A 24,754-nucleotide genomic window follows, 5' to 3' on the forward strand; every position below is an offset into this window, starting at 1 on the left:
CAAACCCGGTCTGCACGTGGCACGTGCCCAAGTCTGGCTCAGCGTGTAACCAACACCCGCCTGCCAGCTTGCCATACTTGGTGGCGAGCAGGCTACCTTGAGGCTGGAAGCCACACCACTGGTGCTAGAAAAGAGCAGCAGGGTCACTGGGGTGGGGGTGGGGGCAGGTTTGGCTGAGCTTCTGGACTCAGACTAAGAAAAAAGGGGCGGCTCTCTGCCTGACAACAGGTGAACGAAGCAAGCCCCACGGATCCGGAAGAACACAGCCTGAGAGAAGGGGCATGAGATGGGGGGTGGGGGTGGTTGGACAGTGAAACCCCGGTTTGGAAGGTGCTCAAAAAACCACGGGAGCGACTTGAGTGGCATAGCGGGTTAAGGTAGCTTAAGCACTGTACTGCTGTCAGGACAGCAGTCCAAACCCACCGCCGCTCCTGGGAGAAAAGAGGAGGCTGTCTGCTCCTGAGAAGACTGACAGCCTTGTAAACCCTGTGGGGCAGCTCCACCCCCATCCTGCAGGGCCCTCCGAGTCGGAATCTAGTCCACGGTTGCGGGTGTTAGGTTGCAGCACATGATGGATGCCAGTGCGCGCCAGTGCCTGCAAGCCCACTGATGGGCAGCTAGGAAAACAGCTGTGTGGCACACGGGGCAGACAGACGGGGGACAGATGCACTCTGGGGATGTAAGTGGCAGTGCGCTTCCCACTCAGCAACGGCCTAGTTTGGTCGCCGCTGCACTGCCCAGGCCACTGTGGGCTAACGTCCGACGGGAGCCCCGGGGGACAGGTTATTGCCACATCGATCAAACGGCACTGTGAGTGATGAGGACACCTGGCAGGCAGCCCCCTGCTTCGCGTCTCTCTTGATGGACCTCCGATCCTGCGGGCGACGCTGTAAGGAAGACGGCCCTCCTGTCTGAACGGACGAAGACACCTGCTGCAGCCCACATGTGCCGCCCAGCCTGGGGGACAGGGTGTCCTCTGAACACTCCCCAAGAGGGCCCACAGCAGGGTGCCCGTGTTAATCCTTTGCTCCCCAGCATGTGCTTTTGCTCCAGCCACAAGCAGATTGCCAGGGCTTTGTTCCCAGGCCCCTCTGTCCCTCGACTTGAACCTCTAGCCTTTCTTTCGGTCAGCAGGCAAAGTGCTTACCTGGGTGCCAGCTCAGGGACTATATAAAAATCAAAAACCCAAGCTCACTGCCATCGACTTGATTCCAACTCACAGTGACCCTACAGGACAGGGCACAACAGAGCTGCCCAAGCGAGTTTCCAAAACTGTAACTCTTAACAGGAGTAGAAAGCCTTGTCTTTCTCCCAAGGAGCAGCTGGTGGGTTCGAACTGCTGGCCTTACAGTTGGCACCCCAACGTGTAAACACTATGCCACTAGGCCTCCTTGATCCCAGGATGTGGATCCTGCATCTGTTTCACTGTCACATGGGGTCTGCTGACCCCAGGAGCCATCGGGGGACTGTGACCCTGGGATATATTCAGTGTGGCATCCACCAGCCTGGGGTCCTCCTGCTTCACTCCCCTGCTTCCTGTTCATCGGCCCCTGCAGCTACAGAGGTCAGGAGAAGCCTCTAGCTGACATCCGACCCACAGACTGGAGCTGGACTGGCCTTACCCACTTGTACGACAGTGTGAGCCCTTTCTTGGTGTCTCTTTCTAGACAGACAGACAGACAGACAGACAGACACACACACACACACACACACACACACACACACACACACGTACATTACTGGTTTAGCTGCTCCAGAGATCCTAGCCTGTTACATTGGGTGGTTTTATGTTTTGGCCTCAATTCCTTGGCTATCAAATAACCAACCAGACTCCCTGCCACGGAGGGGATGCCAACTCACATCAGGGCGGAACTGACACGATGAGTTTCTGAGACTGTAACTCTTTATGGAAGTAGGAAGCCTCAGAGCGAGCTGCTAGTTTCGAACTGCTGACCTTGTGGTTAGCAGCATGTAACCTACTCCTTTCATAATGAAAATGTCACTTAAAATTACTGGGCCAGAGGTCAGAGCTCAGACACCATGACCGACACAGGGTGTCTACTAGCTTGGAGAACTGTCAGGGTCTCTGAAGGCTTTCTACTTGACGAGGAAGGAGCCCTCGTTGGTTAAAGTCACTCGGCTTGCTTGGCCAAAAATCAGCGGTTCGAATCCAAGAGCCGTTCCCTTGCTGATGAGGCCGACTGCCTCCGTGTAGATAGCAGCCTTGGGAACCCCAGCGAGGCACCCCTGCTCTGTCCCGTTGATTGTGAGGCAGATGTGACTCACGGCCAAGAGGTGGGCTCTTCTCCCCTATTTCCTGTGGTGACGTTGAGAGAATAAACAGCACCATGTGCCCTTGGAGCAACCCCCACCCCACACCCCCCACAGCCAGGCCTTTCCTCCATGACTGCAGGCAAGACAGGGTAACACCTGACCATCACGGAGGTTTAGGACTGCACCGGCGTTGAGCGGGCGCACGAGTCCCTGAGTATGCAATTACGGACCCTTGGTGCATTTACGGACGTTACTCTGCCCTCCTGAGCCCAACACCCACCAGTCACCTGCAAACCAGGTCACTCACTCCTGACTCCCCACTCCCCATTAACTGTGCTCTGTCTGGGAGAGAGGGCAGGGGGCTGTTCACAGCTCCTTCCTCTGGTTGTGGTGGGGGGCAGTGGTGTTTAGTCACTCCTGGGACCCCAGGTACACCCTGGATTGCTCACAGTAGTTCGAAGCCACACAGTACTCTGTGGGAGCCAGACCTGGTGGTCATCTGCGCCCATCAATATCCCAGCCCTGAAAACCCTCTCCACCCCCTCCCTCCCTGGGGTGGTGTCCCAGGAGTTGTGACTGACTAGCACCCACAAAATCAGAGGTGCTGACCACCATGTTCCAGGGCCTGTCGCTAAATAGCATACCAGCCCCCACCCCAAGCTGGTTCTCACGTGTCCTCCGATGGTGTGGAAACACTGGGTCCCCGTGTGTGTCTCTATGTGTCTGTGTGTGAGTGTGTCTCTGTGTGTGTGTCTGTGTGTGAGTGTCTGTGTGTGTGGGCGTGTTTCTGGAGGTGAAGGTGGCGAGCTCATCTGAAGGAACCACCCACAAGCTAAACCACAGGCAAAGTGATTTTTCAGTTTGCTGCTCAGGGCCCCACATCAGCCTCTGCCTGTGACGACACTGGCTACCTTCCCTCCCACCTCCTTTTTCTTTGGGGAGGGGGGTGCCTGCACAGGGTCGTCAGACATTTTTATTGCAAACCGCCGTCTGGAAAAGATGCAAAACCAAATTGCTAAGATGCAAAACGGGGGGAGGGATGGTGGCGAGGGGGGTGCAAGGGGCAGGGTGGGGGAGGGGAGCAAACATCCCCCCTTCCCTTTGCTTATTGAGTTCAAAGGCAGAACTGGCGGGCGCCCTGCAGCAAGTGTGCAGCTACACTAATTTTAAAGCCATAAAACGGTACCCAGTGCCCCGCGGGGCAGTCGCCGTCGCAGCCACCAGAGTGGCACCTAAATAAGACACGGTTCATTTGCCGCCCAGCTTAGCCTAATGTCATCGGCAGCGGCGGCAGTGGCGGCTGCAGGCCTCGTCCAGGCAGGAAAACAGCCGCGTGGTGCTCCCAGCCACCCAGGGGCCGCCGCTAGATGGCTGTTGATTAGAAAGATTTTTCAGTTTTGACAAGCGCTTAATGAACATAAATCGCACCTTGATTGGCTGCCACTTGGGGCCGTGAGGCACACCTGGGAAGCCGCCCTCCTCGGCCTCTGCCGCCCGCGCGCCCGGCCCCTCGCGCCAAGCGGGCAATCGGGCTATGAGCCGTGCAGGGGAGTATTTATAAAACAGCATAATGACATGCAATTTCTCCGAGGATGGCGGAGAATGTTTCCTGGGGACCCCCCACCTCCGCACTCTCCCACAGAGCATCCACTGCCGCTTCTGGGGGCCGCTGGGGGAAGGGGAAGGAAGGGAGGGAGAGAGAGAGAGATGGGGCGGGATGGATTTAGTCTTCTTCAAGAATCTCCAGGCACGACTGCTATTGTGGTTCGGTGCTGACTCATAGCAATCCTGCAGGCAACCCAACAAAACACTGCCCGGTCGGTCCTGTGCCAGTCCCCAGCCGTTCTCATGTCCGGGACCTCGCTGCAGCCAGTGTCCATCCAACTTGTGCAGGGCCCTCCACACATTTGCTGCCCCTCCACTAGATCAACCAGGATGTCCCTTCTCCAGGGACTGCCCTCTCCTGACAACACATCCGAAGCACGTGGGATTGTCTCGCCGTCCCTGCCTCCAGCGAGCACTCTGGCCGCACCTCTTCCAGGACAGGTTTGTAGGTTCTTTTGGCAGCCTGTCCAAGGTACTTTCTACATTTTTCTCAAAAAAACCCACGGTGAAAGGTAACAAAGCAATTCCACCCCCTGCCAGGCATACGAGATGACCAAGGACCATCTGAAACGCCATGCTGTGTGTGCTGATAGACGATGCCCACAGACCCGATGGACGCTTGACAATTCAAACCCACAGGCTACACACGCAAGCGAGCATGGAGACGGAGGCTCCTGGTTCCCGGTGGCGGTTCTGTATGTGTGGTCCACTGTAAACAGCTCTGGCCCCAAGGGGCCACCATCAGCATCGGGACTAATTGTGCATTCAAACATTCATTCATTCAACAAGGCAATGTCCCTTCCAGCGGGATAACCAGCCTGCTGAATAGCCACCGTCTCTGGGGAGAAGCCGTCGGGGAAACAGCCTGAGAGACCACAAGCACAGACCCTCGAATGGGCCCTGCATCCTCCAGGAGACACCCACACATGAGTGATGCTTAAGAAGGAACCGGAAGGAGTGGTGCTTAGCACACGCCGGGGGCAATTCTACTCTGTCCACTTGCTGTTGGCACAATGGCACGTCCATGCTCATCTCCCTCCTTCTCCTGAGGGCCTTCCCCTCCACCTTGCCAAGCATGATGTCCTTCCCCAGGGACTGAGCCCACCCCACACTCCAAAGCGCGTGAGACAAAGTCTCGCCAGCTCTGCTTCCACAGAGCAATCCGGCTGGCCCTTTTCCAAGACAGGGTTCTTCGAGGCATTTATGGTACTTTCAATATTCCTCCCCAGCTCCATCCCTCAAGGCCCCAGTGCCCCGCTGACTTCCTCATTCCGAGGCCAGCTTTCACAGGTGCATGGGATGATGGACGTAGCATGGTGAAGGCCAGGCGCACCTCAGGTCTCACAGGGACTACGCTGCCCGTCAGCATGTTAACAAGGTCTGTGCATCGCTGATGTGCGACACATCCTGATTTCCTGTCTGCCTCTGCTCTGGTGAGTGCCAACTTCGGGTTACAGCAACACGGGCGACTCGACAGTTTCAGCCTTGTCTTTGGTTAGCCTGGCATTGTCCATCGGTCCAGTTGTGAAGATTTGGATTTTCCTTACACTCTGGCCAAGTAAGCAGCCCGCTGCCACTGAGTCCACGCTGACTCACAGTGACCCTAGAGGACAGGGTAGAGCTGCCCCCGCGAGTTTATGAAACAGTAGGTCTTTACAGGAGTAGAAAGCCTCTTCTTTCTCCCTCGGAGAGGCTGGTGGAGTCGAACTGCTGACCTTGCAGTTAACAGCCCTGCTTCTTCTACTGGGGCTCTTTGTTCTATCTCGCAACATTTATTAACAGAGAGATGTGCAGAGAGGGGGGCGGGAAAGAACATTCCCACGAGACTGTCTCTTCCAGAAGCAACATCCAGAGACCACCAGTGGGAGGACGAGGGGGACCACCTGGATGTGGGGAAGGTGAGGCGGGAGAGTCTCTGGAAGAGCAGAAGCAGGGCCTGGTGGGTCATGGGGGAGGGCGTGACCTTCATCCTCTGGAGAGGGGAACCCTCTCCACCACTGAGGGGTGTTTACTAAACCAACCCAAACCAACCTCCCTGCCGCTGAGTCAATACTGACTCAGAGCGCCCCTCTAGGGCAGGGCAGGACTGCCCCTGTGAGTTCTCCAGACCATGAGTCATGATGGGCATCGAGAGAACTACGTCTTGCTTCCCTTAAGGTCTGCAGCCCGGCGAGTAACCACTACACCACCAGGGAGTAGCCAGTGGGAGGGAAGAGAAGCTTGGTGATTACGGAGGGACCCTGTGGTGGGGTGCGCTAAGCACAGGGCTCCTGACTGCAAGGTTAGAGGTTCAACCCCATCAGCTGCACCGAGGGAGAAAGGTGGGGCTGTCTGTTCCCACAAAGATGGGCAGTTGTAGAATTCCTGAAGAGCTTGTCTCCCCTGCCCTCCGGCACCACGATGGGTGGGAATTGACAGATGGGTCGTGGCGGGTGGGTCTGGCAATTGTCAAAGTGATGAACGAGGCCGAGCCTGGCAGAATGGAGGCTATGAGTTCGGGTGCTGGCCAAGAGTAGGGACCATCCTAAGACAGCAGGGGAATGAGCAAATCTGCCTGGGAAGACAGACATCAGGGCCACTCCTTAGAAGCAGAGAGGGATGGACACGGTGGCTGCAATGCTGGACTGTCCCGCTGTGCCCGGGGTCGCTGGGACCCACAACCAACACGATGCCACCTAACGTGTTCTCAGGGATTCAGGGGCTTGTTGTGAACCCCTTGGCCAAAAGGCCGGTGGTTCGAGCACACCCCAGGTCCATGGGACAAAAACGCGGGGCCATCTGCTTCTGTGTGGGGGACAGCCCGGGAAGCCTCCCAGGGCAGCTCGTCTCCATGCTGCCAGGTCGCCGTGAGCTGGAATCCAACCGATGCCAGTGGGCGTTTGCTTCCCACTCAGTGTCTGTCGGTGAGGAGCCACGGGGCAGAGCAGTTATTCGTTGGGCTGAGAGCCGCATGGTAGGCAGTTCAAAAGCACCAGCAGCAGACCCGGCTTTCTACTCCCGTCCACAGTGACAGGGGGTTGCGAGGACTCGGCACTGACTCAATGGCTGGGAGTTCTGGAGACCACTGGTCGGCGGGTCTTACTCTGGTGGCTTGTGTGTCACCGTGATGCTGAATCACGCTACGCACCTGGTATTCCCAACACTGGCAGGTCACCCACGGTGGGCAGGTTTCCTCCGAGCTTCCAGACTAAGGTCTGGTGGTTTCTTCTGACAAACCAATGAAAACTGCATGGATCCCAAGGCAAGAGGACGCAGTGTGAAGCAGTGCAGGACAGGGCAGCAAGCCTTTCCGGTGGGCCCCGAGTCAGAGCTGACAGAACAGCCTCTCACACCAGCAGCAAACGTGGCTTTCTACTCCTGTCACCTTCCTGTTACATGGAGGGGTACCTGTTCTGTCCTCAGCTGCCCCCAGTCCTTCCTGGGGAAGAGACGGAGCACAGAGCACTGTTTGAAGGGGACACCATCGAGGCCTCACACTGACCATGCTCCCATCAGGGGCAAGCAGCGTGGTCAGGTGACACCATGGCATCTGCAGACACGAGGGCTCGGTCCTCCCTCCCAACCTGTCCTGAGCAGGCCCGCCACACCGCCAAGGGCTCGTCACTTTAGCCCCAGAATAGCAGATGCAGCTGGGCTCCTGTGTGTCTCCCCAGAACCCTGAGCTGTGGACGGACACTCTGCTATGGACATTCTGACCATGAGTCCCGTGTCCAGCAAGGGGTGACCAGACCCTCGACGTTAAAAGACACTCAGCTTCAGCAGGTCTTAGGCAGGGAGGAACACACACACACACACACACACACGTGTGCGAGTGCACACACCCCCCCCCCACACACATGTACCCATGTGTCTCATGATGGTGCGCCAACCGTGTAGCCCGCACGTGCATGCAGGGGTACACACAGATGGTGGCCCACCCAGAGGGGATGCCCCCGCTGTGAGGAGGGCTGTTCTGAAGGAGTCCCCTCCCTTGTAGAGAAGTTGGCACCCACAACCACATTCACTGTATGTTTCCCACAACCAGAACAAGGGGGGCACCTGCACAGCATCGCTCTGCTTGTCGAAATCCGCCCCAGAGACCCATTTTATTATGGTGCACCTGAGTACTCAAAGGAGCCTTCGTAGCACAGGCTATGCATTGAGCAAAGTCAGCAGTTCAAAACCACTCGCCGCTCCAAGGGCGAAAGGTAAGGCTTTCTACTCCAGTAAAGAGTTACGATCTTGGAAATACACAGGGACAACTTGACCCTGCCCTATAGGTTCGCCATGTGCTGACATCAACTTGTGAGTTTACTACACCAAGTGACATTTTACTTTCTAATCTTTGAAAGGGGTGTCGGTCTGTGCAGTCGACCTGCCTAGTGCAACCCACGTGCTTTGACCTCATACGGGCACCTTCCGTGCGCGCGACTGTGGACCCAAGGGAAATGGGCTCCTTGGCCACTTCAGTCTCCCCCCTCCTCATGACGCTGCTTACGGGACCAGTGGCAGGGCTGCTGGCTTTCGCTACACTGAGATGGGATCCACAGGGAAGGCTGGGCTCTTGCATCTTCATCGTTAGGGGCCCCGAGCTCTTTCCTTCGGCGGTCAAGGTTGTGTCTGCCCTCTACAGGCTGAAGGTTGTGAGTCTTCCTCCCACCTTGATGGCACGCCCTTCTTCACCCAGTCCCACTTCTTGGGTTCTTTGCTCAGCAGACAGACCACATAAGTGGAGAGGGAGCCACCTGGATACACTCCTTACTGATGCTTAAGGCCCGAGGATCACCTTGTCCTGCTCGCACGACTGCTTCTGGATCCACGGGCAGGTTTTGGATGGAACACAGCAAAGTGTGTAGGAATTCTCTTTCTCATCAATGTTACGCATAACTTGCTGTGAGTCGCACAGCCAAGTGCTTTGGCCTAGCCAATAAGACACAGGGAAACATCCTTCTGGTCTGCTCTGCCTCCAGCCAAGATACACCTGCCATCCGTGTTGACATCCATTTATTTCAGGTAGCTTTCTGAATCTGGTTGGAATTTGTGGGGCTCCCCTGGTGCTATACTACAGCACCTGGCTTTGAATGGTTCTCAGCAACATCTTACCTGCATGTGCTATGAATGGTGGTGTTTGGTAATTTCCACATTCCGCACAGTCAGCTTTCTTTGGAATGGGCACAGATGGATCTTTCTCGTAGGGTTGGCCGGGTGGCTGGCTTCCCCATTTCTTGGCACAGACAAGCTAGAGCTTCCAGCTCTGGGCTTCTTTGCTGGAGTCTCTCAACTGCTATTCCTCTGATTCCCGGAGCCTTGTTTTTGGTTAACGCCTTCAGTGCAGCTCAGACGTCTTCCTGCAGGCCCATCGGTTCCAGTCAAACACTAGCCCGTGAAATGGATGAACATCGACTAGTTCTCGGTACAGGGACTCTGTGCATTCCCTCTAGCTTCCATCGCCTCCTGCACGGGTATTTTGCCCAATGCGACAACTTGCGGTCTGGCTTTCTCCCTTCGGTTCTTTTAGCTTGAGAAGTGCCAGGTGGGGCGGTCCCTCCTGGTTTTCAGACTCGAGGTTTTTGCCCATCTCATAATACTCTGTCTTTGAGACCTATTCCCCTTCGAGCACACCGTTTCTTCCATTTGCTTTAGCTACTGTGTCTCCCAGAGCAAGCATCACAGATTCTTCCCATGTCCCTTTTCATCTTTCCCCTTCTTTCCTGCTTTTTTTTTTTTTTAACTGGCTTTATACTTTCTTTTAGGATAATGCCTTGAAAGCCATTCCCCAGTGGGCTGGTCTCTCCATGCTCACTGAAGAGTCACGTTTACTCTTGAGAGAACCTCTGTGGTACTTACATAATGCTGTGCCCACTTGAAGATACAAAAGTGTAGGGGTGGAGTCTAGCCTACCCATCAGGTCACGGCCTGATGGTACCTCCTCGTGGGCAAGGCCTTTTCCCAGCTTGTCTCCCCCAAAGATATGTCAGACCTAGGGCACTGCTTGCAACACATTGTAAACAATTGAAGCACATTTGGAAGCAAGCTAGTTAGAAGTTATCTCTCTGAAGCCATCAGCCATCCAGAGAAATCAGATCTCACATCCTACTGATAAGGATAGTGATTGTGTCCCTGGAGAACTCAGAACAAGACAGTAGCTCAAGGACTGTCAAGGTCAGGCTGCCATCTTGAATCTAGGATCCACCCATCTTGTCACATGTGTAGCCCTAATCCCTCTTCCTATTGCATTGTACACCCCTAGATCGCCCCCTCCCATTGCTGTATGGCCTGTGGTACTACAATCCTGTGACATAGGTCGTTACCTGTACTCAGGGTACCTGCACGCCCCCAAGTATATATAAGCCTTGGTTAGAAATAACTCTCTCTCCTCCGCCCACTCTCTGCGCAGACCTGGCTGCTGAGACATGGCTGTCCAGGAGGTGAGTATGCTACCATACAATGTGTCTGACTCCTATATTTTACTTTCTCTTCTCTCTCTCCTCTCTTCTGTGACCTCACTATGGTCTTTACATATTATTGCCCTACAATTGCGCCTATGGACACACACGCCTCACCCCTCCTCCGCCCCCCCACCCCATGGTGTCAGGGGCTGGTTACCCTGACACCTCCTCATAAGGAGTGTCCTGGGAACCTCCCTCCTCTCTACTTCACCCTCCTGTTGTCGAGCCTTGCTGAGACCTCAGAACCGTGGTGCTTCCACCGCCATTGGATCCATAAATCTTCACCCACCGGCCTGTGATTTCCCTGCAGTTTGCATCATTGCAAATGGTGCAATGACTGTGTGGTCCTGGAGAGGGAATTATGGACTAGTGTTGGACTGGGATGCTTTCCTGATCAAGCTTCTTGATATAAAGCTCTTTCTTTTATATGAATGCAGGAGTGTCCCTGGATTGGTTTCTCTCGTCAGTCTGGCCTGACAGCCTCGGATGTCAGACAGGGGCTACTCAAGGCTGCACTCTGGCAACCTTCTCCAGCTCCATCTCGCCCATGAGTAACTGACAGTCTGTTCGCAGTTGGCCCCTGGCTTTGTTTCGGCTGATGATGTTGACCTTCCCCATCGCCTCTGGTCACAGATGGAGTGGATTGACCTTGCCTTTCACCTGGAGGGGTCTCCTGGGAACTCACCTCGTGCATTGTTGAGAAAAGGCAAAAGGCATTCACAACGTACCGGCTGTTGGTCACGTCTAAGTCTATCATGTGATCTCCACTCGGTTATGTGTTAGGCTGCAATTCTCAAGGTCAGTCATTCAAAACCACCAGCCGCTCCTCAGAAGAAAGGGCTTTCTACTCCTATAAAGAGCTACAGCCTCTGAAACCCACAGGACAGTTCTACCCTGTCCTATAAGGTCCCTGTGAGTTGGCATCGAGTTGATGGCAGTGAGCTTGAAGGACACGGTTCCCAGCTAGGGATCCTTCCTCCTTTTTCTCTCAATTTCACATTCCCGTCTCCAGGAATTATCAACGCATCTTGAGTACATGCCCAGAGGATTCCAGACTGGATTCCGGACTGCAGAAGCTGGTGAAAATCTTCCCTCTCCATCGCTGGCCATCGGTGGTTGACGCATCAGTCTGAATAGCAGATGTGGTACTGAGTATTCTGTGTTGGTGTTGTACATGTGGTCCCATCGTGGACAGAGTTGTACACTAGAGACAGACCTTGACGTGTTTTTCCCCAAACTGAACCTGATTGGCTATCCCTCTTCAATGTATCCTCCCTGGCAGAGCAGACCATGCGGCTCTCGGATTCAACATACCCCATACCAGCCAATGGGCCATTGCACCTCACCAATGCTTAGCTCTTGAAGTGTGGACTGTTGAATTTTTGGCAAGTTCCAATGTCCCTGGAGTCACACCCCATGCAGTCCATGCTCCAGTGATCAGCGGGTGCCTGCAGCTGTCTCCTCCCAGGTTGAGGTGGGCCCCATCAGCAGAATAGCCTGTGAACTTGAGGACAGACAACCCATGCAACTTTAGTGCCCTTCCAGGGTGAGCTGTGACTCACGGACACAATGACCGTAGGGCAGAGAAGCCATGCGATGGCCTCCCGGACCCTACGGCACACACGGCGAGGGACCTCGGCGTCACCCAGGCCCAGCCTGCAACAAGAAGGCAGTCATCCTTCCAGTGCCTTCGGACCCGAGGGCCCATTCTCCAGCAGCGCAGTAACATCAGACAGCGCCCTGCTGAGACAGCGGAAGGCTTTCGTTGACCAATGCTTCCTAGAAGTAGACCACAGGTCCTTCTCTTCCGTGTCCGTCTTAGTCTGGAAGCTCTGTCCACCCTGGGGATCCTGCTGGGACTGGGATCACTGGTGGCCTGGCTGCCAGCATGAGAGCCATAGGCAAGACAGCGTGGCCCGGCTGACCTCACGAGTGGTGGGAAGTGGCTTTAATAACCCAAACTCATAAACCCAGACAGTATGCCTGCCGAAACCCAGAATCCCCATGGCCGCAGACTATGAAAACCAACCGAGGTACACCTGTATGAGCTCGTAGAGTGGACGGCACACAGGTACCCGGTGGCAACAACAGTGGACCCGAGCTGACCCATGGCCGAGAAGATGGCGCAGGAAGAGGACCTAGCAGCACCTTTGTCCGGAGTGCACACAGGCAGGTCTGGAGGACGTTGCTGGTTTGGTTTCTGACCACGGCATCAAAGACAGCTGACATCACGCACCCCACCCCTCGAACACACTGGTCTCTGAGTGGCCCGGGAGCGACATTTGCAAAGATGGTCGGCTCTGACACATAGCTCTGCAGGGTCCCTGAGAAGGGTGGGGTGCGGGGTGTGGTGGCAGGGCACAAAGTGACACAGGCAGTCGGAAACTCGGCACTCATGGGCTGGCTGAGGTGGGGTTGTCCCAAGCCTCCAGTTGGTAAAAACCATACCATCTGCCCCCCAGGTGCCCCAAGACGGGGTCTGTCTGTGGACAAGGCGGCCACCTGTCAGAACTGCCCATGCCATGCACTGACACGGGCAGGTCCCCACGCTGCACAGGATAGGATGCCAGGCTGCCTGTCAAGCAGACACAAGAAGGGCAGGGAAATCGTGCCCTGCATGGGGAACAGGGCCCTGCCCATGGTTGACCCAGGGGCCCTCTGAGAAGCCCAGGAGGACACCGAGCATGAGCTCCAGGCCAGGGCACAGCATGGTCCACCAGCTTGCCCCCTTGCTCAGGTCTCCTTAGTGGGGCCCTGGGTGGTGGCAGATGAAGAAGGCTACCCTCTCCAGGGTCAGGGCACTGCCTTATCACTGGCTGCCTTTTCAAGGTACCCCCGAAGGTCCCCGTCGGAGCAAAGACGGGTCTCTTGTCATCAGGTGGGGCTGCCCCTGCCCACCTGGACCACATTCCCCCACAGGGCCACTTCCCTTCTCAGGGTTAGGCCTCCCACCCCGTCAGGGATCCCTCATGTACAATTCCCAGAGGACAGAAGGCGCTGGCCACAGACGACACTCACGTGTTGCTTTGTGTCCATCTGTCACAGCCGAGTGTCTTAGGCTGAGTTTGAGGAGGCCCAGGGCTGCCTATCTTCACGGAACAGAGAGCCTTGTTTTTCTCCCAAGGAGCAGCTGCTAGCTTCAAATCACCAACCTTGAGGTCGGCAGCCCAGCTAGACGTTTCTCTAAATCAGATCTCCAGCCAGCCAGGCTCCATCCATCCCAGACTGCTGGGAGGCCGCTCAGAAGAACCCCATCGCTTTCCATTCGAGACTCCAGGCTCACAGTGAGAGCCAGCAGGGGGAGGCAGGTCAGCCTCTCAGAAGGGTCAAGCGCAGCGTTTGAATCTCATAGGAAATGCCAGCACCACCACAGCCACTGCATCAGAGGGGGGGCCCCTCTTGCCCCACCAACGCCCTGTGCTGGGATCTGACTAAGACGCTGGGGTCCTGACTCCCACTCAAGTTCCGGGTTTGTGTCCTGGCCAATGGGGGCCGCCTCCTGGGTGTAGGTGGGACTGTGGCTGGTGTCCAGGGACTGAGATGGACGGAGGTCCACCTGCCATGAAGCTCATTCAACACCACCCTGCGACGGTGCCTCCATGGGCCTTGAGAGGCGCTCGGGGAAAAGGAGAGAGGGGGACACACAGGGCAAGGGCAGAGCCGCAAGGGCAGGAGATGGTCTATCTCATGGCTGAGCGGGAGGCTAAGCTGGGCCGTCAGGTTCACAAAGGGACGAAAGGGAGGGTGGGGTGGGGTGGGATGTGTGTATATGTCGAGGTGGGGAGGAGCCGAGGTCTGTGCCTGCTAAGTGCTTCGAGGGTGCGGTACTCACATGTAAACTGGGGTGGTAGGTCAGCACGCCATTGTCACACAGGGTGACATATTTCTTCTTCCACTCTTTGTTCAGCGACTTGCCACTTCGCTTCAGGAGCACGCCCTGCAAGGGGGAAACGAGCGCAGATTAAATGTCGAGCAAGTTCAACAGGGGACAGAGGGGCAGAAATTGGGGACTCTTAACAATACCCTCTTACCCCTGCCTCCTTAAAAAAAAAAAAAAAGGGAAACGGCACTCTCTTCCAGCTGCTAACTCTTGCTCTCCTCCTTTGTACACAAAACCAACTTCTCAGTGGGCGCGCAGTGTGGACACAACTGAGCTTGCGATGCAGGGAAATACAAAAGGTGGACCAGTCCTTCAGCAGGTGCAACACAACAGGTTACGACGTGCTACCAAGAAGTGTAACACAACACGTTATGGCGTGCTACGTTTTCATCACTGAGTTACAAGCTCATGCCAGAGCACCTGGAAAACTCACCCCACTGCCACCCAGACGATGACCGTACACGACCCCACAGGTTTCCCGCAGACATCAATACACGACTTTCCCGATCCTTTCGTTTCTGACTTTTAATGAACGCACTGCCTTGGGACGCCACTTTGAGGACTCAGGGGTGTCAGCCCCAAACCATGCTGTTGTCAACGGCCTCCTGTGCGTGTGCCAGTTGGACATCGAATAAGGACGATCTAAGAAACGCAGCACTTGAGTTGGGGGCTAGTGAAGAATACCGAAAGGACCACGGGCTGCCAAAAGAACAGGCAGACCTGTCCCGAAGAGCACAGCCAGAGTGCTCCTTGGAGGCTCACATACTTTGGACACGCTGTCGGGTGCGACCAGTCCCCGGAGAAGGACGTCACACGTGGTAAAGTGGAGGGGCAGCGACCAAGAGGGAGGCCCTCACGGGGACGCGGTGGCTGCACAGACGGGCTCAAACCGAGCAACTGTGAGGGCAGTGCGGGGCCGGGCTAGATCCGGTTCTGCTGTGCACATGGTCGCTAAGAGAAGGAACCGACTCCCGGCACCTAACAACTGCAGCACCTAACAACACAGGGACACCAATTCCATCGGCAAACGTGAGCGACAGGATCTGCTGAATGAATGCTGGGAGTCGGCTGTCCTCTCAGCGACACCCTGTTAGAATTTCTTGACAACTGTTCGGAATTCGCAAGGGGCACATGTGGGGTGGCGGATTCAATCCTGTCTCTTTTTGGGGATTTGACCAACTTCCTGCCAACCTTGCTCTTCGCTCCCCAGTGTTGCTGGGTGAAGACAACTTATTGAGTCTAACACATTCACCCCACACTTCTCTCCCCACTCTGGGTCTTCCTGGCCTGCCTCACCTCACTGCCATCGGGTGGATGCTGACTCAATAGCAACCCTACTTGGGGCACAGGGAGAGCTGCCCCTATGGGTTTCCAAAACTACCACGCTTGACAGGAGTACACAGCCTTACCTTTCGCCCGAGGAGTGGCTGGTGGTTTTGAACTGCTGACCTTGCAGTTAGCAGCACAAAGCATAATAACCATACGCCACCAGGGCTCCTTCCCATCTGCCTGTTATTAGGTGCCATCGACCCTGTGCACACCGCCTGGCCCTGCACACCCAATGCCTGCCCAGTTCAGTTCCCGGCAACGGCAGCATTCTCCGTCTCTCTCCTTCAGCAGTCTCCTACCTCCTGCTTCCTCCCAACTGACAATAAACCGAAAAGATCCCGGTCTGGCTCTTTCCCTGTCTGTTACATGCTTAAGAGCCCCAAACCCACAGCCGCAGAGCCAATCCTGACTCACAGTGAACCTACAGAGGGTTTCTGAGAGTGTGAGCACCCCCCCCCACCCCCAGGATGAGGTCACCTTGTTACAAACCCAGGGGACAGGCATGCTGGCCCCATGGTTAGGGGAGTGGGCATGGCCTTCCCCCATTAGCAGTGTAGTAATAAATAGCAAAGGCTTAGGGCCACTGGGGGGTGTTCCCTGGTGGGATTCCTGAGATTTTTAAACTTAGCATAACAAAACCTCAAACAAGTTGGCATTTTTTCCATCATCCATTTCAGATGGAATTCCCACAATACAGGGCCTGAGGTCACCTGGGTGTCACTGGAAGATCACAGATACCCCCAGCCTTAGAAAGCTTTGTCCTGTGGTGGGACAACAAAGCGCAGAGCCCACAGCTGACCCGCTTGGTGGGGGGGGGGTTGCTTGGGGGGCGGGGTGGATGCAGAGAGCACCACCATGGCTCTGGGGTTCCTTTCATGAGCTAATTCTAGACTCATCACTACCTTCCCCCCCATCCCGGCGGGGGGGCTACAAAGACTGGGGAGAAGGGGATTCCAATTAGGGAATGGGCAGAGAGGACTTCCTAGTTTTGGGGGTGCCAAATGAGAAAAGAACTGGCTTTGGGGCAAAATGTCATCTCTTCGAGGGGACCTTGTCTCTAAAAAGAAGAAAAGGACCCACCAAGAGGCCAACAGGAAAAAGACCAGGGATCCAAAGAAAAGCTGGGCAGAGGCTGACAGACACACCACGGAAGACCACATCCAGGTGGCCAGCACACGCGTGGAAAGCATGCTAACGAGACCCCTAGCCTTCGGAGAGATGCCACTCAAGACATCTGACTCCACGTGACCAGCAAAGCCCAAACCCACAGAAACAAGTGCCCACGCTGCTAGACACGTGCTGTCAGCAGGGGATGGGGCGTGGCGCTTCCACAACCCCAGCGACCCAGCGCTCCTCTACTTGGTATTCAAATCAAAACCAAACTCACCTCCACTCAATTCTGACTCACAGCGACCCTGGAGGACAGGGTGGAACTGCCCCTGTGGGTTTCCAAGACTGTAATTCTTTAGATAGGAGGGCCTATCTTCCTCCAGAGGAGTGACAGGTGGTTTCGAACTGTTGACCTTGCGGCTGGCAGCCCAAATGCATAACCACTGTGCCCCGTAAGAGCCAAGATGCTAATAGGTCTATGGACATCCATGTGCTATGGGGCACTTGTTCACAAGAGTAAGATAACAGAAACAGCCTACTCGCCGACCCGTGGAGGAATGGATAAGTCAACCATGGTTCATACACAGACTGCAATACTAGAAACCAGACCCAACCCACTGCAATTGGGTGCACGCCGGCTCACAGCAACCCTACGGCAGAGTGGAACGGCTCCTGTGAGTTCCAGAGACGGCAACTCTTTAGGGGAGTCGAAAGCCTTGTCTTCCCGCCTCGGAGCAGCCGGTGAGTTTGAACTGCCAACCGTGAAGAGAGCAACGTGGTGTATAACCACTGCGCCATCAGGCTCCTGGAGTTCTAGGCACTGTTAAAGAAAGAACAGCAGTGGATCTGCTGTACTGCTCACTGTGAGGAGCCTGCAGGCCAGGATGCTGAGGGAAACCCACCCACCACGAAAGGACAAACATCCTATGAGCCAACTGATGTTCACAGAAAAGGCGTGAGAAGGGGAGGGGCACGCGGGGAGGGGCAGCTCTGGCTAGAAGGTGCAGGGGAAGGCAATATGCATGAAGAGGGAGCTCAGAAAGAAACAAAGGTGGCCAGAAAGACACGGGCAGAAGCACAAGAACTAAAGGGAACCCAGGAGAGATCCTGCTACAGACACAGTTGACTGACCTACCGACACACAGGCAGGCTGAGCAGGCGTGCACCCATGAATTGTGTATACGCAGGTTGGACAGCGGGTGCTTGTACATGTGTACTTGCCTTTGCTGCAAACATCCCCGTGAATGTGGTGGAGCAGACGGGGGCAGAGTTAGGAGAACGCCTTAACCAAGCACCTCAAGGAACAGAGTCACTGGGCCTGGGGCCTCTGGACCATCGTCTCAGGGCCCTCAGGGTCCCTTGGCTTAACCCAGCCCCGAGACTGTGCTCTGTATCCTTCTTTAGTGGGGAGTGACTGGGGTCTTAAAAGCACATGAGCTAAGTAGCTACAGGGTGTCTCACCATCCCCAAGAAAGAAGGGTCAGGAAAATGAAGGACACGTGGACATCGGGTCCATGACCTTGAGACCAGAAGAACTCAATTGTGCCCGCTGGTATTGCCACTGCCAACTGCTCTGAAAGGGATCCCTGAGAAGGTCCAGCCGGGTAGGGTGGGAAGAAAAGGTCAACAAAACCCAGAAGCATAAAAGAGACCAGGCTAACTGGTTGGTCAGGGATCGGGGCAGCCCCAGACAGTGGCTCTGACTCAGTGGGGAACTGAGCTCTCACCACCACCCCACTCCCCATGGCTCAGTATCCAACCACACCGCAGGCAGGTCTGTGTGGGAACAATGACAAGACGGAGGTGGATCTGAGTTCATCAGGGCCTCCTATCTTACCTTTCCAGGAGCCCTGGTGGCCCAGAGACAGCCCCCAGAGAGATGGGGCTTTCTACTCCTGAGACAGTCTCAGAAACCCACAGGGCAGTTCTATCCGTCCTAAAGGGTCTCTGGGTGGCCATCAACTCCATGGCCATGAGTTGAATTGGGTTGTATTTTACCTTTCCATTTTCTAATATTCATTGTGATGGCCACACAGAAACTCAAGGGGGGAAAAATCATGAATAGGGGTTTATTAAAGAAGCTAACCAGTTGCAATGTGCATGAGAAATGCCCAGGGGAGTTGTTTACCAGGACCTATGACCAAGTTTCAGGTCTGCTAATTGGCACCCCAACCTCTGTGGGTCAGCCAACCCAGTTCCCTGAATTCAGGGCCCAAAGGCACCCCACTCCAGTCAGCCTCAGCCCAGAGGCACTCAGCTCCACTTCCATGGGTCAGCAAGTCCAACTTCCACTATTAAGTGCCCAGTGGCACCCCACTCTGCAAGCCACCCTCCTGCACAGGAGTGCCAAGGGGCAGCGGTGAGCAGGGTGAGAGAAGAGGAGGCAGAGAATTGGGAAACAGAAAGTGAGAAGGGGGGAGGGGCATGAAGTCCTCAGATCACCACAGGTGGTCATGGCTATATTGTGCTCAAAAGACAAAAGGATTACAACAAGGGGCTTTTCTTACTTCCACAGGACCTACCCCTCCCCTCGACATGCTCCTGACAAGAGCCAATACAGACCCGGGCCTCCTCCCAAGGGCTCAAAGACCAAGATGGCACACCGGCCCCTGGGCTGTGGGTGTATGGGTACACATCACAGCGGCCCCTGGTATCCATGCGATAACCGTTCTCTGACCACCACTGATCACAGTCCACTGCCCCCACCAGGCCATCTGCTGGCTCCTCCCATCATCTGATGGGCACTCCTCCACGGCATCCTTTCCTCCAACCCCCCAACTCCATCTGAGGCAAGAAAAGGCCTTTCTCTGTTGGCGTCAGTGATGGCAATGGACCTCTGGGGTCAGCGTGTGCCCCTGATGCCATGTGTGGGGGGGATGAAGGGGTGGGTTAGTAGTTATGCATTGAGCTGTTAACCTCAAGGTCGGCAGTTCGGAACCAGCAGCTGTTCCAAGGGTAAAAGGATGAGGCTTTCTCCTCCTGTAGAGAGTTCTACTCTCAGAAACCCACAGGGGCAGGTCTACCCTGTCCTTTAGGGTCAGTATGAGTCAGAATTGACTTGAAGGCATGAGGGCTTTTTTGGGGTCTCTGACAACATGCCCCAAAGACAAAGAGTTCTGGAATGCAGTGCCTCTGGGGATGGGGGTGGGGGGGAGGGCTGCTCTTTACTTGGCACCTTTTAAGAAGGCTGGTGAAGACTGAGCCAGGACAGCAGTGTGTGTGCTTCTGCTCTTCAGGAAACCCGAGGGCCCCGCCTGCATTAAGGATGAGAGAAGCACTCACCACTGAGGGCCTGGCCAGGCAACCAAGGGGATTCTCCTTAGAGCTTCGAGAAATCACATGGAACCTCTTCTGCTGGCGAAGGAAGCGTTTTCCTTCCCCTCCCTCCCTGCCTGTGTTGGTTTCAATGACATGGCAGGCAGAGTGTGGAAGAGCCATCAGAGAAACTCCACCTTTCCTCTCCCTCCTGGCCCTGCTACAGAATCAGGCCCTTGTGACCTGGTCCCTGCTGGGGCGTCCTGGGGATGGAGTGGGGTGAGGGGTGGGAGCTATACAGCAGGAGCAGCTGGAAGAGTCTTCCGACTGAGGAGCCCTGGTGGCTCAGTGCTTAAGCAGGCAGTGCTTCCTTCCGTAAGCTGCGCTGCGCCCCGGGCTGCTCACAGAAAGGCCGGCGGTCATCCCACTGGCCTACCCCAAGGTGCGGCCAGTGAAAAGAAACACAGTCACCAGTGGAGAAGAGATCGAGCTGGTCACCCCCCATCAGGACAAGCCACTGCCTCTGGTGATGCAGCCCAGGCTCACGCCACTTCCCCCACTGGTTTGGTTCTTTCAGGAAGTGGATCACCAGGTCTTCCCTCCACAGCACCGTGGCGGTGGGTCCGACCCACACATCTCCCCGTGAGCAGGGGGCACAGACTGTCCGCCACACCCGGGACCTCGTTGCGCCCAGCAGCGGATGACCAAACATCCCATCAGTGGCGACTGCTGTGTGTGTGCGACCTCCATGCCGGAGCTGCTGCCCTGCACCCTTCGGACCGAACCAAAACCTTAAAACCAGCGCTTCTCAACCTGTGGGTCCCAACCCCCTTGCAGGGGTGGGTGTTGAATGGCCCTTTCACGGGGGTTGCCTAAGACCATCGGAAAACACATTACGATTCATAACAGTAGCAAAATCAGAGTTACGAAGTAGCAACGGAAATAAGTTTATGGTTGGGGGTCACCACCACATGAGGAACGGTATTAAAGGGCCGCGGCACGAGGAAGGTTGAGAACCGCTGCTTTAGACGGTTTGCACAGCCGTTTAGAAACACAAGGACTCTGGGGTACCTGGGAACCTAACTGCAGCCACCGAGCTCATCCACTGACACAGCACAAAGGTCCCAATCCCAGCAGCTGTCTCTGCCCGAATCCTGGCAGGCACTGCGTGCCTCCCCCACCTCCCCTCATATTCAGGGTTGTTTTTTGGGAAACTTCATGGCCCAGTGCAGCAAAGAGTGGGGTTTTCTCTGGGCGTCAATCTCTTCATTAGGCACGTGCACGCTCGGTCTGCGAGTCCCAGGAGGTCAGAGAGAGCCAAGAGCAATGTTAAGTGTACAAGCTTTAAATAACTTACAAAGTTACTGTAATGAATGTGAGCACTCGCCGGCGTCCATCGCTCAGTGTGGGCTGCGGCCCCGAGCTGTGATAAAACACCACTCATAAATTTATATTAAAACTCGGCTCGATAGCAATTATTTACCAACAGAGATTTATTGACGCCTTCTGCTGTCAGAGACCGGGGGTCTCCGCCAGGCCACTCAGTCTTCGTTTCCAGTTTGAGGGGCCGTGCGTGCGTGCGTGAGAGAGGCTGGATTGTCGTGGGGACTGTCTCGATCCGGTGAGTCAGGGGAGGGGCCTGCTGAGATGCAGGCCACTCTGTGCAAAGGTGTGACAACAACAGGTCTATGGACAAGCCCGGCTTTCCTGTGGAGGGCAGGGCGGTACAGTCCTGTGGGGTTTCCAGACTAAGTCTTTACAGCAGCAGAAAGCCCTGTCTCCCAAGGAGCAGTTGGTGGTTTCCAACTGCTGGCCTTTCGGTTGGCAGCCCAATGTGTAACCACGGTGCCACCAGGGCTCCTAGGTCCCCTGATGGTGGACTGTGCTCATGGCCATGCATGTACCGCCCCGGTTGGTTTCCGAGACTGTAACTCTTTGTGGGAGTGGAAAGCCTCATCTTTCTGTCTCAGAGAGGCTGGTGGTTCTGAACTGCTGGCCTGAATGGTCAGCAGCCCGACACGCAACCACTGTGCCACCAGGGCGCCATGCTGTACGTGAGGGGCACCGATGTTGTTTCCTGACCACCAAGTTTAGAAAGACAGTAGTTTGGCTCTCGTTTTACAAAACACTCACATCGGTTCACAAACGATAATGCTTTTAATGATAACAAAGTGACACTTGGGCTCTCCTTGGGCTGAGAATGAGCACCACCTAACGGATCAGACTGCATGGCCTGGGGCCTTCAGATCCTCCGTACGGCAGTCAGCGTGTGGCTTCTCGGAATGGCGAGCCAGGCACAGAGAGAGGTCGGCATCTTTAGCCAGTGCCCAAGGAACCTGGACCTGGTTCTCAGATCCGTACCGAGTACCTCATTCTAACACGGCCCCTAAGTATAGGAGGCAGTGGGTAGGATCGGGGCTCACATGTGTCAGGTAAAGGTGCAAAGGGTATCTCTTGGGTGGGTGAGGCCGCACCATTAGAAAGGGGGAAGGGAAGGCGCACACTGGAGTGGGGCATGGGTGGTCTTCTGCTGTGCGTGCTTGGCACCCTGGGTCAAGTACAAGAAATCCGACAGCTGTGGAAACAGCCTGGCATGGGGGGACCCCTGTACCATGAGGCCCAAATCTGCCAGGACCCAGCCCAACCCCATGACCACTGGGATCCACAGGGCCTTCAGTGGCTGATTGGGGGGGGGGGGAGGGATGTAGATCTCCATGCTTTCCTTCCTGGGCTCTCTGAGCCTAGAAGCTCCATGGACACTTGTCCTCCCTGGGTGACCCTGACGGTGTTGGAAACACCAGCGACGGAGCTTCCAGCACTGTATCAGGCCATGCTCTACAGTGGCGCCGGGAGCCTGCATTGGCGGATTTCTGGAAGCCGGTCCCTAGGCCTGTCTTCCTCGGCCTGGGAGCTCCATCTGGCGTCAGAGCCACATACAAGCCATCACAGGCAGGAAGGAGGGCTGTGTGTGGGGTTCACTGGCCGGGGTGCGTGTGTCCCTGCACAGAAGGTGGGAATTCTGCCGTGAGCCACCTGCCAAGGGAGTGCCTGCCTCTGGTTTATAAGGAAGGAAAACCAAGACGCAGAAACTAAGGGGTGACTAAGTGACCAGACATGTATTTCTGCTGGAATTTACTCCAAATAATTGATGTGAGTCAAGGTCTGCCTTTGAGCAGTTGTAAGCTCTATTTCCCTACCTTTATTTATTCTTTAGAGGGGCACTGGTGGCATAGTAGTTACTCGTTGGGCTGTGATCCGCAAGGTCAGCAGTCTGAAACCACCAGGCGCTCCTCTGGAGAGAGACGAGGCTGTCTACTCCCATAAAGAGGCACAGTCTTGGAAACCCATGAGGCAGTTCTACCCTGTCCTGCAGGGTTGTTTATTTTTTATTTAGTTTAAGGGGCTCTAGTGGCATAGTGGTTAAAGCACTTTCCTGCGAATCAGAAGGTTGGGGGGAGTGATGAATTCGACTCCACTCAACGGGCACGGTTTTACCGTGTAATTTTAAGCAGCCGGGCAGCCACTCAGCACTCCCTGCCCTTGAGTCAATGCTGACTCACAGCAAATCTGCAGGACAAGGCAGAACTGCCATGTGGCTTCTGAGACTCTTTATGGGAGTGGAGAGTCTCGTCTTTCTCCCAAGGAGCGGATGGTGGTTTTGAACTCCTGGTGAGCACTTGTACAACCAACTCAAACCCGAGCCAACGCCCTCGAGTCCGTTCCAAGACACAGCAATCCTGCAGAACAGACTAGAACTGCTCCTGTGGGTTTCCAGGACTGTAACTTTGTTGGAGGAGAAAGTCGCGCCTCTCTCCTATGGAGCAGAGGGTGAGCCAAATCGCTGGCCTGGCAGGGAACAGCTCAGCTCATTACTTATTACTCCACTTAATCACCTCATTAAACCAAAACTCATCTCAGAGCCAGAGTCCCTCCCACCTGAGAGCCACCCTGGAGGGCAGAGTCGAATTGCGGAGGCTGTGAACTTCTCCAGGGCAGAAAGCCCCGTTGCTCCCCAAGGAGCAGCTGGTGGTTTTGAACGGCTGGCCTTGTGGTTCGTAGCCTAATGTGTCACCCACTACACTGCCCCCTCCTCCCAGGGCTTCTTAGCTCCTCTGGAAGCACTGCCAATTGGTGCATGTCTGATAGTTTCCAGTGTTAAGTTTTGTGGGACCCCTCTGGTGAAGAATCATGATACATGGTGATGGAAAGATCTTTTGGTGGGTCTACCACCAGGTCCATTCTGACTCACCATGACCCTGCAAAGGTTTTGGAGACTGCAAGTCTTTCTGGGAGCAGACAGCCTCGGTTTTTCTCCCTTGGAGTGAGGGTGGGCTTGAACCACATACACCGGGCAGTTGGCAGTCCAATGCTCACCTCTCAGTGCCAGCACACTGAAGAGTGGGTAATTGTCCCGCCTACTGCTCTTTCAAAGAGTCCTGGTGGCACAGTAGGCTGCGAATCACAAGGTTGGCAGTTTGAAACCACCTTGGGAGAAAATGAGGCTTTCTACTCCTGCAGAGTGACAGTCTTGGAAACCCACAAGGCAGTTCTACTCAGTCCTACAGGGTTGCTGTCAGTCAGAATTCACACGGGAGGTGGGGTGGTGGTGGGAGTTGTGGTTGTTGTACCTATCGATTCTATTTGGAGGGGTACCAGCAGTGACTGCAGTCTGCTGCTGGCCCCAAGGCTGGCCCTAGGCAGAGATGCCTGAGGAGAAGGCCCATGGTGATCAATCACCCTGTGGAAAATCAAGTGGGGAACATCCTGAGGTGTTGGCTCCAGCCTGGCACCCATGTGTGCTGTGAGTCAGATCAAGCAGGAAGACACCTGGTGAGGGGCCTGAGCCATTCACACGCATACCGGGCACTGGCTG

At 55.4% G+C, this 24,754-nt stretch overlaps 1 protein-coding gene across 4 annotated transcripts in view; it reads right to left on the bottom strand.

Annotated features, from left to right (window-relative positions):
- Window positions 1–24,754, bottom strand: part of AGAP1 (ArfGAP with GTPase domain, ankyrin repeat and PH domain 1) — a 411,022-nt gene that overhangs the window by 162,365 nt on the left and 223,903 nt on the right. For all 4 annotated transcript variants that reach the window (XM_075529186.1, XM_075529185.1, XM_075529188.1 and 1 more), the window contains exon 10: window positions 14,140–14,244. In XM_075529186.1, the coding sequence (XP_075385301.1) occupies window positions 14,140–14,244 (105 nt within the window). The remainder of the gene's footprint in view (window positions 1–14,139; window positions 14,245–24,754) is intronic.

The sequence above is a fragment of the Tenrec ecaudatus genome, chromosome 13 (assembly GCF_050624435.1).
Source record: "Tenrec ecaudatus isolate mTenEca1 chromosome 13, mTenEca1.hap1, whole genome shotgun sequence".
NCBI lineage: Eukaryota > Metazoa > Chordata > Mammalia > Afrosoricida > Tenrecidae > Tenrec > Tenrec ecaudatus.